Genomic DNA, 18,143 nt, shown 5'->3' with positions numbered 1-18,143 from the left:
GTACCGTTCCCACCATTCCAGAGGTGTCGGTACAAAAACAAACAGCATTCTGTTGGGGTGCGTCTGCTGTTTGATAGCGGGTGCATGACAGCACGTCCTGCGGCCCCAAACGCTCATAAATGGCTTACTTATTTTGAATAAAGCTTACGCCTCTGCTTCGATATCTATGCGCTGCGGCGCTGCCTCAACATGGATGCATGCTGCGCCTCAATGCTTTGCACAATATTCATGTGTACACGTGCAGTGGCACATACACTCACAAAATGCATGTTTAGTATGGGTGGGCACGTTTTCAATGGAATACTTTCAAGAATCTCCTTTGAAGATGTTTTATGGTTGGAACGTGGACCACAAGTCCATTTGCAATGAGCCCCATTCAATCCTCAGCCTGTTCTTAATACTTTAATACTATAAAAAAATATATTTTAATAATTTAATAATATTGTAATATTTAAATAATCTTTTCTTAATTTTTATAATTTCTTATATTAAAAAAAGTAAAAACAGACGGTACTGCTTGATTTGCTTTAGAATTAGAATCGACCATTCTCTGAAATGTTTTGAAAATCAAATCAAACGTGCCTGGTTTTGTGTTTGAGTCCAAAAACTGTTGACCCTTTTAACAGGAGAGCAGTAAGTGAGGGCCCCTCTTTAAGGGGGGCCCACTCCCTTTTTTTACAGAGGGGCACCCACTACATCACTGTTTGGTTCCCCTACTCGTGCATAATACTTAGGGATGTCAACGGGTCCGGTTTACCCGGACCAAACCCTATAGGGTCCGGGTGGTGACAAATTAGAAGACCCGATTATGACCCTGTACCCGAAGGTCTGATTAATACATGGACCCGGGTGTAGTTTGTGAAATTTTATAGCAGACCCGGGCCCTACTCGAGTTCTGATTAAGATTAAGACCTGTAAAATTTTAATGTAAAAATGATAAAAAATATTATTTTACAGGGTATGGTCCCAGACTGGTTTATGTAGTTCTTACAGGATTTGGGTATGGTTTCTCTTATAGTAGACCCAATTAGACTCGATTTCAGACCCGATACCATACCCAAAAATCTGGTTCAGGTCTGGTTTCACCTGAGTCCGACCAAACCCGACCTGTTGACACCCCTATTAATACTCTTATGAGTGTTCTACTCTGGACACTGGATCTGTTCCCTTCTTCCACATAGTCATTTTTCGTTCACTTGGGTCCTCTAGGAATCCCCTGCCATGACAACTATGGCTTAGGATGACTAGTTTTGGGTTTTTTTCAAAACTACCCTGCTTTTATGTGGACAATGCCCAAAGATAACGTTGCTAAATGAGCTGAACGAGCCAAGCTCAGTTCATTCTAGTGCCGAGTTAAGCCAAGTTTGAGCTCATAATCATCTTGAGTCAAACTAGCTGAGTTTGAGCTGGCTTGTTTGTTTTAGAGCTAGAAGAAATCAGATTACAATATATATTATTTATATAAAGTATCTAAAATATATTTCTTACCACTTAACGAACTTATACGAGTCCAGCTGAGTCAAGTACCTATTGTTCATAACTTCATATTGGTTGGCCGAGACTATTTTACAAGCCGAGCCATGAGTGGCTTGGCTTGTTTTCCAGCCCTACCAAAGACATCCTTCCTTTATGATGCTTTTGGGAAAGGTTGCGTCTTGACTGACTCTTGAAACTTCTCCTTTGATGAAAACTGTTGTGTTGTGTTGGGACGTTGCAAGTTCAAATCCCAATGGTATGGTTTTATAACTTGTGGGGGTCTGCCTAACCTCAGTTTTCCTATAAAATAAAATAACGGTTTGGCCTTTATTATTTTAAAGAAAAGAAACAAGAAAGAGACGACAATGGAAAATGACATTTCCAACATTTTTTCCTGGATTAGACATTGAATTGACCTACCCAAAATCGTTGCTGGAAGTCAGGGCTGGACAACAAGCTAGCTGGGCTGGCCCAGTACGATTATTGGACAGGCTTGACTCGGCCGTTGATGGGCTGGACTTGGTCAAGCTCAACCTATTGACCAATTGGGACAGATCTAAACCCAGTCCAAGACTCACCTATTTGGCTCATGGGCATAAAACAGGCTAAGTTGATGAATTGACACAAGTTTGAATCTCTAATTGCATGAAATTTTTAATAGAAATTAGAATAAATAACAAACCCAATCCAAGATGGGTTTGGTCACATCTTATATGTGTAACTTCCCAACCATCCGATGCATCCCTAAGTCGAACAACATCTAAGTCTGGCTCTTCTCCAAATCAGCCAATATATATATATATATATATATATATATATATATATATATATATATATATATATGATAATGAATTTATGAAATTATGGAGTTATAGATCACAGGTTCAGGTTGTATCGACTTGATCTGACCGCCTAGATGTGTTCAACATAGTTTGTTTGTTAAAGATCTTGGAACATGTTTTTTCGATGTAAAAATATGATTTTTTGAATTGCTAAATTTGGTGCATTGTGGTTCGCTGACTTTTGAAGCCCTTAAAAACCTACTTACATGCAAATTAACACATCTCAAAGCTCATTTTCTAGAAAACAAACCTTGAAAATCACATTCCTAAGGTTCAATCTACACTTCAAAAAAACAATAAAAAATATGAAAAAAAATGTTATTTCTACTGAATAGTTCCATGCCCCCACTTGCATCAAATACTAACCTCATATCCCATTCAAGTTGCCATCAAGTACAAATGAATTTTTATTTTCTGATCATTTTTCATGAAACTAACCTTATAGAAAGCAAGTAGAACACGAAAACCCAGAAACCAAGTAAATGAAGGAAACACTAAGGGTTTCATGAGGGCAATGAAATAAGATGCCAAATTTTACAACAGTCCAAAGGCAGTCTCAAATATCTCCCAAGAAAACCAATTCAACTATAACAAAGACTAGAAGAAACTCTTTTTCAACAACCATGAATTACATTTTTGGAATCTGACATGAAATGCATGATAAGCACTGAGGGCACGTTTGCTCAGCTCCAAATCATTTGCCCCATTTCTCACGTGAATGTACTGAGAAATTTAAGTGGAGCATCAGAGATCTGAAACCACAGTTGGACCCATTTTACCCGTGACTTTTCATGTGATTTCAAAACACATTGTCCACCCTGTGATCTTACGGTTCCAAATCACGTGTGACTTCAAATCAGATGGCACTCAGAAGTGCCCTTAATCACCCTCACACTTTCCAGGTTACCACATAGATTTCACAGTAGAGGTTGTGGCCATCCTCTCTCGGATAAAAAACAAACAGCAAATTAAGGACATGACAGAAGCTTAAAAGAAAAAAAAAATTATGGCATCAGAATTCTTGAGATTTTTTTTTTGTATTTCTCATGTTTCATTCAAAACATTGGGAAAATAAATAATTAAAATTTTCGAAAATTCATAAGAGAATGCAACTGTAAAGTATAAAACTATATTTTATAAAAAGTCAAGAAAATGTACACATTTTGATAAAATTTTAAAAAATGAAAATATTGTGGTTCTTTGACATTATTATTTTAAATATTTTAGAAAATATGGCAATATTTGTCATACTAGACGCATCCAACAAAAGCAGCAGTCTGAGTGTTACCCTTTTTTTCTCATTTTTCTTATTCTTTCCCCCCACATGTCACTACAACAAACCAGTGGATTAGCGACGACCTAAATCCGTCGCTAATCTACCGCTAATCCGTCACTAACCAGATTAACGATGAATTAGCGACGGATATCTTCCATCGTGATTTTTTCAATGCTAATAAGCGACGACATATATCTGTCGCCCATTCCATCGCTAAGTAGCAACATACTGTATCTATCGCCAGTTCCGTCGCTAAGTTGCGACGGAATAACGAATGACAACTTCTGTCGCAAGGTCGTCGTTACTAAACGACGACTTCGATTTGGCGACGGATTTACAGTCGTCGCTAATCCGTCACTAACTTCAACGATAATAATAAATAGCGACGGATATATTCGTCGCTAATCCGTTGCAAACAAGGAAAAAAATTTAAAAAAATATTTGAAAATTAAATATCGAGAAAAAATTTCTTGTGCTACAATTTATATTTTCTGTGAATAAAAAACAAAGTACACATAAAAATACATATAAAAGGAAACTAAAACAATTAATCGTTTCACTTTAAAATTCACAAGTTTTAATTATTTACAATTCAACATTTACATTTTCGAAACAAAAAGAAAGTAGAACAAATTCAACACATTAATCTAATCATCGCCAAGATTTTATGCATCTTCTTGTTCATTGCCTTGATTTGTCCCTTCAGCTCCACTAGGCTGATTATCGCCAACAACCTACACAAGAAAAGAAAGGTCAGTATTGATAAACAAAATATATTGAAATAAATTATACATTATATGTGATTCTATCATGAATGATATGTGTTCTAAGACAGTAAAAAAACTCTATATGTGATTATATTATGCTTATATGTGTTCTAAGGCAGTCAGAAAAACTCTATATGTGATTCTACCATGTTCATATGTACTCTAAGGTAGGTAAAAAACTGTATATGTGATTCTATCATGCTCATATGTGTTCTAAGGTAGTCAAAAAACTGAATATGTGATTATAGCATACGCACATGTGTTCTAAGGCAGTAAAAAAAATTTTATATGTGATTCTATCATGCTCATATGTGCTCTAAGGCAGGCAAAAAACTTTATATGTGATTCTACCATGCTCATATGTGTTCTAAGGCAGCAAAAAAATGATATATGTGATTATATCATGCTCATATGTGTTCTAAGGCAGTCATAAAAACTCTATATGTGATTCTACCATGCTCATATGTGCTCTAAGGCAGGAAAAAGTTGTATATGTGATTTTGTCATGCTCATATGTGTTCTAAGGCAGTAAAAAAACTGAATATGTGATTATATCATGCTCATATGTGCTCTAAGGCAGTCAAAAAAAATTTATATGTAATTCTATCATGCTCATATGTGCTCTAAGGCAGACAAAAAACTTTATATGTGATTATATTATGCTCATATGTGTTCTAAGGCAAACAAAAAACTGTATATGTGATTATATCATGCTCATATGTGTTCTAAAGTAGTAAAAAAAACTCTATGTGATTCTACCATGCGCATATGTGCTCTAAGGCAGGCAAAAAGCTGTATATGTGATTCTGTCATGCTTATATGTGTTCTAAGGCAGTCAAAAAACTGAATATGTGAATATAGCATGCTCGTGCTGTATATGTGTTCAAAGGCAGTAAACATATTATACTGAAATAAATTATACCATCCCAAGAATTAGGCGGGTCAGTCGGATGTTTGGAACTGATGCTAACATGAGAACTCTGTAAGCCATGACTGGAGGAAGCAACGACTGGTGAGGTGTTCATATTACTCCCAAACCTGAACACAAACCCCTTTTTGGGTTCACCTGTTGCAGTCACCCATGCTGCAGGATCAAAAGGTGGATGTTGAGTGGAGTCATCGCCATATCGCTCTACCATCTGTTACTCATATGATTCCTACAAAGTAATGATTACAGTATGACATAATAATTAAGAATTATAATGTTTATGATAACTTGTATATTACAATGATTATTAATACAATAAATACATATCGTTGTCATTCTCGCCTTCTCTGATACGAACTCTCCTGTGGTCTTACGTTTATGTATTTCAACAAATACATCCTTGTATGGCACAATGCCTCCTTTTTCTGCTTCCTGCGAAGTTAAATGATAAAAGAATTATTTAACAGGTTTGCAACAATACTTATAAAATTGACAATATATATTGACGAGTTACCATTTTTTTCAGGTGGCTCCCAAAAGTCCTAGATCTACCTGTGTGTAGATGGGCATCAGACATTTTTGCTCGATTTTGTGCAGCCTTCCCTGAGCAATTTCGAAATTCATGCTCCGCCCACTTGTCGCACATTGTATCCCAAACATCTGACCTGATAGTAGGAGGTCCATGGCCCTTCCATTGCAGTGGATCATTTATCTCGCCAGATATTTTTCTTGTTGTAGTCTTCATATTATGCATCATGTTTGCAAATCGATTGACAATCACCTTTTGCCACACCTTTTTTGCATCTTGTTTCTTCATCGTAGTCGCGAAGCGATTCGAAGCCTACAAATATTTTCAGAAAGTTAGTAGACATGACTATAACAAAAAATTAAATATGAAACACATTAACTATAAGAAACGATTGTATACCGTGAATGAGGATCATAATCTGTCCAACACTTCCTTCGAGTACTCTTTCCATTGAGTGATTGCTCCTGGTAGATGTTAAAGTAGTGAATTCCTAATATCTCGTATTACTTGTTATGGCTCTAAGTGCACACTACATATGAATTGGTACACATTAACTATCAATATACAATATTTATAAGATAAGTAATAAGTGAAAATGAAATACTTACGGTCGATTATTGATATACATTATTTGAATGAGTCTTCTTGTGTTAGACTGAGAAGACTCATCATCCTGTGTGGGCTCGTGACTTGTATAAACAACTGGTGTAGGTGGGTCATGTATAGGCGAAACATCATCTGTAGAAAAATGCGTTAAAAATTCTCAGAATATGCATTTAAACTAATCAAGTATACAATTAGTTAAAAGATATACCTATCAAAGCAGCCTGTGAAGATGAAGGCTGAGACTGACTACCACTAGATGAACGACCATTGTAACCTCCACAAACCATATTCTAACAAATAAAAAATACCATGCAATACATTCAAATAATTTGAAATCATTCACATCAAGTATTGCAATACATTCAAATCATTCAAACATGTTACAATACATTCAAATCATAACTATATACGTATCGAAGATACATAATCAAAGAATAAAAAATGTAATGTAATACATTCAAACATTTGAATACGTTCTAATCATTCACATCATTGCAATACATTTCAATACATTCAAATAATTTGAAATCATTCACATCAAGTATTGCAATACATTCAAATCATTCAAACACGTTATAATACATTCAAATCATAACTCGATACGTATCAAAGATACATAATCAAAGAATAAAAAATGATTTTGTATAACATTAAAACATTGGAATACATTCAATAGAGGTTTGTATTACAAGATTTTGCTCACTAGCTCAAGAATTCTTTCTCATCACTTGTTTGACTTTTATATTCTTCTTCTTCCTCCTCTTCTTCATCTTCTTCTTCTTCTTCATTGTTTGCCCATCCACTTGGTATATCATTTGGATCACATTCTTCTATGAATGGAGTATCGACCAATGGAGATATGACATGTATATCATGTGTTGTTTACACAACTTTAGTCAGACCGTTTTGTAAATCACATATTCCTTGATCTTTAACATCACCACGATGAACTTATAAACATAAACAATGATTGTGATCATGACCAATTAAGTAACTTAGTGTTGTTTACACGTAGACAATTTATGTCATCGTCCTTACCAACTCTTTCAACCACTCCACAAACTTAGTTTCACGTTCTTTTTGCAGTTCTGCATCAGTGAGATATGAAACGAATATTTTTGTCCTTACCAACTCTTTCAGTACTTTGCCATTATACTCTTTGAGTTCCAATTATGGTCTTTTACATATTACTTTCAAATCCATACGGGCCTTCAGATTATCTTTTATTTTCTCTTTAACATTCATTATTGTATTGAACACTTAGTAAAACACAAGTAAAAATCAGTAAAACAAATAGTAAAAATATGCAATGGAACTTAGTTAACACAGTAAAAAAAATGTAATGAAACTTCAGTTACTATTCGACAGAAAAACAATAAAAAACATAAATAAAATCAGTAACAAACATTAAAAGCATTGCAATGAAATTCATTTTCATTCAAATATTGAAATTCAGTAAATCATAATGAAATTCATTTAATATTCAGATTCATTCAGACAAAAAATATAGCTTAATCAAATCAACATTCACTAGATTTCCAATAATCAAACAGAAAATGATTTCATCAAATAGAGACAGTAAAAAAGAAATGTGGCGTATTTCACTCATAAGACGATGAACAGAAAAATAACTAAAATGACCACGTCCAAGAACATCTAGAAAATTGCATCTAACTTCAATATACAAGTATTAAGAACAACATCAAAGAATTCTGGGAGAAAACAATACTGAAGCAATACTAAAACCTAAAACAAAAAAGATTATCAAAATGTATACTCTGAATATTTTTCAATAAAGCATATTTAACCAAAACGGTTCATATCTATACAGAAATGCCAATATATTATTTATATCCATAATGAAATGTCAAAATATCAAATAAAAGAAAGAGGATCTCAAAATCATGTCCTCCACAACGAAATTAACAATAATCTATAAATCTGAGATAAATAATGGTAGAAAACAAAAATCTCATATTCCCTAAAAAATCGATTGGTGCTACGAATTTCCAGATACTACTGCAAAAGCAAGAAGAAGAAAACTTAGTGCGACAGCTTGGCAGAAATTTTCAGACTCAAGAACAAGAAACAACCTTGTTATATATGTTCACGAAAATTGAAAGGATTTATTCAATTTCTTAGACAAAAAAAAAGGTAAGAAGTACAACCACAAAGAAAATAAAAAACACAATTGCTCTAGAAAAAATTTCTAGAAAATTGGAAACTAGAACTCTCGATTTCTCTAATTAAGCAAACCGAGTAGTCTGAAACTTCCAGAACCAGAATCGGAAGCTTACTCGTTTGACGAAGCTTTCTAAAAAAAAAAAAAGAAGAAGAAAAAACAAAAACAAGAACGTGACTTAAAGATTCTGCTAGAGAAGCAAGAGAAACTACAAGCATGATTTCTGCATCAGAACAAACAAACGAAACACATAAATTTTCAAGAACAATATCAACATCTAGAAATCGGAAGATCGTTCACCTGAAATCCCAATGTTGTAGTGTTTGGGGCCCATCGCTGGAGAGCGAGAGGTGAAAGAGGGAGGGTCGCCGGAGAGCGGGAGGTGAAAGAGGGAGAGCGGGAGGTGACTGGGGCCTTCGCCCGATAGCAGGCGTCCAAAGAGGGAGGGGGATGTCACCGGAGACCGAAAAGGGGGCGGTCACCCGAGAGCGGCAGGTGGTCGGTGCGGTCACCAATAGCTGGAGAGAGGGAGGGGACGGTAGCCGGTAGCCGGAGAGAGGGAGGGGGCGGTAGCCGGAGAGAGGGACAGGGTGGTAACCAGAGAGCGTGAGGGGGGCGGTAGCCGGAGAGCGTGAGGGAGGTGGTCGCTGGTAGCCGGAGAGAGGGAGGGGTGGTTGCCGGAGAGAGGACGGAAAGCAGCACGAGTGAGAGAGAGAGAGAGAGAGGCACAGGAGAGTAAAAAAAAATTTGATTTCATGCCTTAGGGCGTTTTACATCGACAATTAGAGACGAAATTTTTCTGTCGCTAGTCCAGCACCAATCAGCGAGATTTTACAGCAGCATTTAGCGACGAAATATTTTCGTCACAAACTAGCTACAGAGGTATTTCGTCGCTAAACGCGATGGGTTTTGCGACATAAAATTTTAGTCGCTAATCTGTCACTATGTAGCGACGGAGTTGGCGACAAAATTTTTTCCGTCGCTAATTTAATAAATATTTACGAACTTAGCGACAGATGGTTTTCTCTCGCTAATCTGTTGCAAATTTGCGACAGAAAAAATCCATCGCAAAAGTCCGTCGGTATTTGACATTTTTTTATACTATCTAAATAAAATGGTTCAGTGAGAATTTTGTTATTCTCTTGTTATATGTTGATGATATGCTTATCCTTGGAAAATATATGTCTATAATTGACAAGCTCAAGAAGGAACTGAGTAAGACCTTTACATTGAAGGACATGGGGCCGGCAAAGGAAATATTGGGCATGCAGATCTCTCGTGATAGAAAAACCAAAAAGATATGGTTATCACAGGAGAAGTACATCAAGAAGGTGTTGGACATGTTTAGGATGAACAATGCAAAGCCAGTTGGTTTTCCTTTTGCAGGTCACTTTAAGTTGAACTCAGAGTAGAGTCCATCAAGTGACGAGGAGAAGGAGAAAATGAAGAAAGTTCCTTATACTTCAGCAGTCGAAAGCTTGATGTACGCAATGGTATGTACGAGACCAGACATCGCATATGTAGTAGGTGTTGCTAACAGATTTTTTGCAAATCTAGGAAAAGAGCATTGGGTAGTAGTAAAGTAGATCTTTAGATATCTTAGAGGGAGCTCCAAAGTTTGTTTAAACTTTGGGGGTGGACCATCTGTCTTGACAGGTTACACAGATGCAGATATGGCTGGAGATATTGATACAAGGAAGTCCACATCATGTTTTATACTCACTTTTGCAGGGAGAGCTGTATCATGGCAGTCAAAATTGCAAAGGTGTATTGCTTTGTCTACTACTAAGATAGAGTACATTGCTCTTACAGAAGCTTGCAAAGAGATGCTATGGATGAAAAGATTCTTAAAGGAGTTGGGTTTAGAGCAAGACAAGTACTTGGTGTACTGCGACAGTCAAAGTGCCATTCATCTCGCCAAGAATCCAAGTTTTCGCTCAAAGTCAAAGCATATAGATATCAGGTACCATTAGATCCGAGATGTGTTTGAGAAAAATTTACTTCATCTTGCAAAGATCTCCACAAATGATAATGGTGCAAATATGCTGACAATGACCTTATCGATGGAGAAATAAAATACATGTCGACAGTTGGCTGGCATGGACTCCAGTTGATTAGTTGAATTGGAGTATCCCCTTGGGCTGGAGGGGGAGATTGTTGGGTTTAGCCCTATCCCTCATTAATGGTGTGGGGAAGTAGAATAACCACCCACTACTTTCCATTAATACAGGAGAAGTTGAAGGGCCAACCCTATCTCTCCATTAATGATGTGAGGAAGTGAAATAGCCACCCACTTGCCATTAATGCAGGAAGTTGAAGAGCCAAAACCCCTTCAGTTTCTGAAATGAGTCTAGAAGGATGTATGCCATCTATAAATAGGGGTGCATAGGCTGTGTGCTGGTGAGAGAAGAACAGAGTGCTGTGAGTAGAGTGACTGTGTGCATCGTGCAGAGAAAGAAGAAGTAAGAAAGAGAGAGAGAGTGGAGAGAAGAAGAGGAAGAAAGAAGGTTCATCACTACGCATTGATTCTCAGAGAGAGGTGTTGGTTGTGGTGTGGGTTTTGATTCGGGTTGTGCACCTGAGAGGTAATCTTGTATCACTCTCTTCCTGTGATTTCTTTGTTGTTATTCTCGTTAACTTTGGGCAAGTTATTGGACGTTGTACTCTCTACTCTTGTTATAGTGCATTATTCTCTCTGTGCCCCGTGGATGTAGGCCGGGTTGACCAAACCACGTAAACTCTTATGTTGTGCCTTTGTTAAATCGTATATTGCTTTCGCGCGAATTTTTGTTACCCTCATTACTCAACATTGAAGATTATAAAAACCACACTCATGATTCTTTGGACTTTTTATCCGTAATTACAAACCCTATCATAAACATGGATCAATACTATGAACTAACATGTACTCTTTTTTTAAACGTGTCATATACCATGAGAATTGGAGGGCTCCATTTTAAAAAGTGATTGATGTATTGACGGAAGGATATGAAGATGTAGTTAAATCAATCTCTTATCAATTTCAATGAAGGGTTCTAGCTACGATGTAAAACAATTGCACGAAGACTGTTTTTCCAGTGCAATACAAGCCAAAACTTACTTTAGATTCCCAAAAAAAAAATGCCTTAAATTGGTTTTGGAATTTTTTTTATGTAAGAACTTTGATGATACGGACTTAAAAACGTATACAACTAGTTCAATACTAGTTTAGGAGGACTTAGCAACCAAAAACATTAGGATCACTGTTGAAAATCCCGAGAAAAAGAGTTTAAAAAGTTGCTGAAAATCCTTGACTGCTGTCGACACTCGGTGTTGGATTTTTATCTTGGACCGTCTGATTCTAACATTCATGTAGATTCTTATAAGGTCTACAAGTCGATGGTATATAATTTTTATAAATATTCAAAACTTAAAAATCATAGTTTTATCGTGAAACATTATTCAAGTGATGTTAGCAAATCAACCATTCTGAACACCTATTAGCTTGTGGTAGGCTAGCGAAAGATCAGAAAATGAAAGGCAACTACTTTTCTGGGTATATAGAAAAAGTAATGTTCTGTCCAACTAGGGCGAGCCACGTAGTAGCTGCCACCCAGTATATATTCCACCCGCCTTGTTTGATTGGCAGGACAGCAGTCGCCAACCTGGGCATTTTGTATCACAAAAATGTGTGAGGGTCAAAACAGGAGTTCTCCTAGACGAACTGTCAAGGGCATCAAACGCTAGCTAAAGTAAAACTTATGGGGAGCATCTTAACGTTTCTTTGATTGTTCAACCACACTTGGCTTAATTAACGACTTTATTCAAACTTAAGGACTAACTCGTTCTAAGATGGATTGATGCTCCTTGCCTAAAAGTGCACTCTTCACGCTGATCAAATCCTTTTGATCTTCCTTTTTTATTTTAAATTTATAAAAAAATGTGCAATGTGATTGCACACTTTTAGTGTGCTGCTGCGCCCTATCACCCTCCATCTGCTCTTGGGCTCCACAGCTGACAGCTGGGTATATCTCAAAGATGGCGGTTGATCAGGCGCAGCAGCACACTAAAAGTGTGCAATTGGATGGCACCTGATCCTCCCTCCCCACTCTCGGAGTACGTACATGAGATTCACCAGAATCCTTTTTTTTAATTTTTGGTTTTTTATTTTACGGAAGTGCTGAACAAGAATAGGGTTTCAACTGATTTTTACACATTTAGCTTTTTTGGTTAAAACCGAATACGGGAATTGAACTTGCAATTCATGTAATTTATGTTTGACACGTTGAGCACATTTTAGTGAAGGTTCCTTCTTGCCACGCTTTGCTCGCCTTTCATTTCTTTTTCCCTTGTATATCTCACTCTTAGTCCTCGCATACACTTCAACTAGAGCAACTATGAGCAAACCTCCGTAAACTCAAGCAACTCTCGTTTGGTCATTTCTTCAAAGTAGGGTTTCTAATTTCTATATAAGAGAACCTATAGAGGAAGAGTAGCTCAACCTGATTTCCTTAGAGACATGGAGCTGCTGTGGTTGGTTCTCTCCCTTTTGCTTGCACTAATTTTCCTTGTCTCCTCATGGCCCAGACGAAATGGTAACCTCCCTCCCGGACCAATAGGTTTGCCTCTGGTTGGCAACCTCCTCCAACTGCGTCCCAAGCCTCATCTTGCTTTCCATAAAATGGCTCAAACATATGGCCCACTCATCTCCCTCAGGCTCGGCTCTAAGCTCGTCATCATTGCCTCCTCGCCCGCTGCCGCTTCCGTGATCCTTAAGACTCATGATCTCTCGCTCTCGGCTCGCGCCATACCCCTGGCACTGAGTTACCCGGACTTCATCAACTACTCAATTGTTTGGTCTGATTGCAATGACGCATGGAAGAAGTTGAGAACCGTCTGCCGCAGTCAGTTGTTCTCTACCAAGATGCTTCAAGCTGGTGCACGTCTCAGGCAGCAAAAGGTGGAGGATTTGGTAGCACTAATTCGATCCAATGAAGGGAAGGAAACCAACATTCCTCAAGCAGTGTATGGTGCCATCTTAAATATGATGGCTTCCTCCGTCTTTTCCGAAGACGCCGACGGGATCGGCGGCAGCGGCAAGATGAAGCGATTGGTTCGGAGGATGCTTGAATTGGGAGCTGAACCAAACGTGTCTGAATACTTCCCAGCGATCGCGAGCTTCGATTTTCAGGGGAAGTACCGAGAGGGAAGCTCCTGCTGCGTGGAAATATACGACGTTTTCGAAGGTATTATTCAGAAGAGGAAGGAAGGTGCAGTGACGCATCATGCTGATTTTCTGGAGGTCCTTCTATCTAGTGGGTTCAAAGATCTCGAAATCAAAGGACTGCTTCTGGTAAGTTTGGCCATCTCTTTTTTCACTCATGGCCCATGCTACCCATAGGGCTGCATACGAGTTGAGATCGTCCAGTGCTTCGGCTGGTCGAGCTCGTCTCGATCACCCCCAACGGCATGTTTAAGCTTGAACAAGCCTTCTTCAACCCGAGCTCGACTCGATCACCCCCAACGGCATGTTTAAGCTTGAACAAGCCTTCTTCAACTCGAGCTCGGACCAAGCTTGAGTCGGATCAGCTATAGCCAAACTAATTTTATTGAAAACATAAGTAGATACACGGTGGAGAGGGCAGGCTTCGAACCTGCCACCTCTTTCATATGAGCCATTTGCAACCTACCTTACGTGAGGGGGGATCTAGTTCAATCACATTGCACAAAATGTATGTGCCGCTGCACTTGAGCACCACACGATTTTCTGACAAACTGTCGGTCCAACAAGAAAGGGATAGATTTTGTCGTTTTGATAACGTTCTGAGTCTCTGACATGACCAAATTAAACGCCGAGAAAGTAGAGGTAAAAATTACAAACAAAAAGATGTGGGCCTCGCTAATGAAAAAATGAGTGGAAAAGGAACACGGACTCCTCAAATAGGTTGATCGGATTCCATCATTCTGTTAAATGGTTACAATTCAATGCATGATGAAACCATTCCATTTTAAATGATGGATCCGTTTCAACATGAAAAATAGATTCTTTTACGTGAAAACAAAAAGTAGGGATGGCAGTGGACCTGGGGAAACTGGCTCCGCCCCAGCTCGCCTAGTTTGGATCGAGAATGGAGGACATAAAATGGGGATGGAGATGTTGATGTTGATGGACTTACGCGCGCTTTCCCTGCCCCGTTTGGATCAAGAATGGAAGACATAAAACGGGGATGGACTTTACTTCTCTCCCCCCACCCCTCCCTCGAACTCCACCTTGCCCTACCTCACCCCCATCTTTGATCCTTCTTTAAAGATGGCAGTGGACCGAAAGGAAATGGAGCCCCGCCCCACCTCGCCCAGTTTGGACCGAGGATAAAGGATATGAAACGAGGATGAAGGTGTGGATGGGGGTTAAAATCAAAACCCGTGCAAAGAGAAAGGTAGAATTTTAACACGGAGCGAAAGTGGAGACCTTGTCCTCGCCCTCTGATCAAGGGGCATCCCTTAAAAAACAAAGCAGGTTATATGTTCCTTAGCAATTAAGTGATGAGTGGCATTTGGCTAGAAAACCGATTGGATACAGCCTGTCAGCTGTGAGACACCAACAGCAGATGATGGTACGGGTGATTGGTGCAGCAGCACACTGAAAGTGTGGATTCACATTGCACCAGATCCCAATCCATGCCGGTAAGTCTCACAAAACTGAAATGTATTTACCAACAAAATATGTTTACTAATATGAACCAAGATTTTTATAAGTTTTTTATCTTACTACTTTCTAAAATTTCAAACCAGTGGTCTAGTTGCTTGGATTTATAAAAACAGACTTAAAATTTTCATAAATATTCAAGTATAAAAAAACACATTTTTTAGTCGGATTACAATGATCCAACAGTCAATTCCTAGCAAATGAATCACACCAAATACATCTCCAGTGTTAGATTTGCAAAAAAAAAAACTATGAAAATTTCTCTTCATACTAGTAATATTTTGCTGGTAAACATATTTCATTTTTATCATTTTAATATTAAAGAAACTGGTCAACTTTTGTTGGACTCGTTAATGTATTGGTGGTTGAATGAGATAGCTGGATGGTAAGATCATCAAAAGGTCTTAGGTTCAAATCTGGCGTGGAGCTTGCTTACCAAAAAAAAAAAAGAAAAAAAAAAAAGAAAAGAAAAGAAAAAAATATACAGCTCTTATGAGGCACACAGTCATATGATTTTAGCATGAGCAAAGCCTAGGCTGGTAAACTTTTCGTTTCACCGTTGCAGTACGACCTATAACAGAGACAAAAGAAAATTTATAGAGACAAAAAGTTACCCGCTGATTGGAGTTGAACTCAAATAAGATTTTGAATGGCAAAATGCCATACTCTATTATCTAAATATGGTAATTTGATCTTTAACTTTTGTGCACAATGCAGGACATGTTTGTTGCTGGTTCGGACACTACAACCAGTGCAATAGAATGGGTAATAGGAGAGCTCATAAAAAAACCAGAGGCATTGGCTAAGCTTCGCGAGGAACTCTCTTATGCATTCAGCAACACTGGTACACTGGATTCCATCACGGATTTGAAACTAAAAGAACTTCCTTACCTCCAAGCTTGCTTAAAGGAGACATTTAGATTGCACCCACCTGTGCCATTTCTAGTTCATCGTGCAGTGGAAACGTGCGAAGTTCTCGGCCACACGATCCCAAAAGGCTGCCAGGTGTTGGTGAATCTATGGACAATAGGAAGGGACCCAACATTCTGGGTTGAGCCCTTCACCTTCATGCCAGAACGCTTCATTGACTCCCCTAATTTGGATTACATGGGTGCTTTTTATGAATACATTCCATTCGGCTCGGGAAGACGAATGTGTCCCGGGTTGCCGCTTGCGACTCGGCTTGTTGAATCAATTGTGGCAGCCTTGGTGCACAACTTCGAGTGGTCACTACCAAATGGAATGGACCCTCGCCAGCTTCCTTTGGAGGAGAGTTTTAGCCTTACACTCCAGAGGGATCACCCACTGGTGCTCATACCCAAGTTTACTGGACACTAGCATTCATAACTAGGACTAAACTTTCTTTACTATTTTCCTTTAATATTGGCCAAAACTTTCCTCCCTCTTATGCCAACTTATGAGAATTCGCAAGTGTCAGCAGTATGGATTTCCATCTTTGATGGTGAATATTTATGAATAAATTTTCATATTATAGTACAATAAAGTATTGAGCAATTGGTTCAAGTTATCTTTTGAGCAAACTATGGTCCAAGGAGACACCATTGGTTCAAGTTATCAGAGTGCCAAGAAGCATAGTAGAACCTAAATGAATGAAGTTGAAATGCTTAATGAGATTCCCACATGATCTGTCTTTCATCCTTTATGTAGTATGCATGGAGATTGCAGGCATTTCTCAAGTCATGTATCATAAACCCCTCTTGTAAAGTTGTGGTTTCCGTTGTCATGTTATTGAGGTGATTGGTAACCTCCTACATTCACCAAACTTCCTTTTATCTTTTTAATTTAAAATTTTCTTTCTCACAAGAAAATATCTTTGAGCAAACTATGGACCAATTAGATCATAAAGTGAAGACAAAAATACAATTTAATGAGGTGGTAATTGGAGGACTACCCGAAAGTATATCAGATTTGGGCAAATGAAGTAGTGTGTTTGAAACACAAGCCCACGTAATAGCTGCTATAATGTAGTATGATCCGATCTTGAACACGTTTAGTTTTAAATCTAATGATTTAAACAGATTAACACATACAGTAGCTAACATGACCTTCATTGTTCTACTAAACTAGATATCTGAAAACAAAGGATTATTCATAACATGGCCTTTATTTATCTGCAAAAATTCAACTAGATACAAAAGAGTATGAAAGACATTCCATCTTTGCCTGTCTTCAACTAGAAAAAAGGAAAGATCCCATGTTTGTCTTAGGACTTGATAAATGAGGCAATTGAAGCAACTTCTCCAATTGTGGACTGTGAAGAGATCAACAGATTTACAATTTATTCAAGTTTGCACTTTTTGTTTTTCACTGAAATGCATCAAAGAAGAATGTAATAAGAAATTCCACAACCTGTTATAGAGAAATGACATTGTAAATTATTTTTTTACCCTGCATTTGGGTTTATTAATCCAATCAGTTAAAAAGTTAAGATGTAAGAACCAATTCCAAATCTAAAGCTGCTATAAAGTGGTGTTGAAGCTGCAAACGGAAAATAAACTCGGAACTCCTGGTTTAGTAGAATTAAAATGAAGTAAACAACTAATTTAGGAGAAGTGCACTTTCCATAAAAGGGAAGTGTGTTTTCCATTAAGGAGAAGTGCACTTTCCATAAAAGGGAAGAACAGTTCCCAAAAAAATGGTGCTTACCCACGTGTTTCGCACTTTCGAAGCACTCTTCCTCACTTACCTAGGCATTTTCGATAACTCTGGTACAGATACACTTATTTCATGCAACTCTCCATCAAGATGACCATTATTCTCAATGACTGCTTTATTCTGCTGAATTAGAATCTAAATAATGATATAAAAAAGCGAATTAGAGATAAATTTCA

The 18,143-nt window shown here is 37.9% G+C and overlaps 1 protein-coding gene across 1 annotated transcript; it reads left to right on the top strand.

Moving 5' to 3' along the window:
* Positions 1-12,996: 12,996 nt before the first annotated feature.
* Positions 12,997-16,795, top strand: LOC149833036 ((S)-N-methylcoclaurine 3'-hydroxylase isozyme 1-like). The gene is made up of 2 exons (XM_090014856.1): positions 12,997-13,938; positions 16,009-16,795. Exons 1-2 carry the CDS (start codon positions 13,105-13,107, stop codon positions 16,627-16,629), a joined length of 1,455 nt encoding a protein of 484 aa, XP_089870982.1. The 5' UTR covers positions 12,997-13,104; the 3' UTR covers positions 16,630-16,795.
* The last annotated feature ends 1,348 nt before the right edge of the window (positions 16,796-18,143 follow it).

This window comes from Nuphar pumila, chromosome 7 (assembly GCF_984573655.1).
Source record: "Nuphar pumila chromosome 7, dmNupPumi1.hap1.1, whole genome shotgun sequence".
NCBI classification, from domain to species: Eukaryota; Viridiplantae; Streptophyta; class Magnoliopsida; order Nymphaeales; family Nymphaeaceae; genus Nuphar; species Nuphar pumila.
Note: the sequence above shows the minus strand (reverse complement) of the source record. Positions and strands in the feature narration are given on the sequence as shown.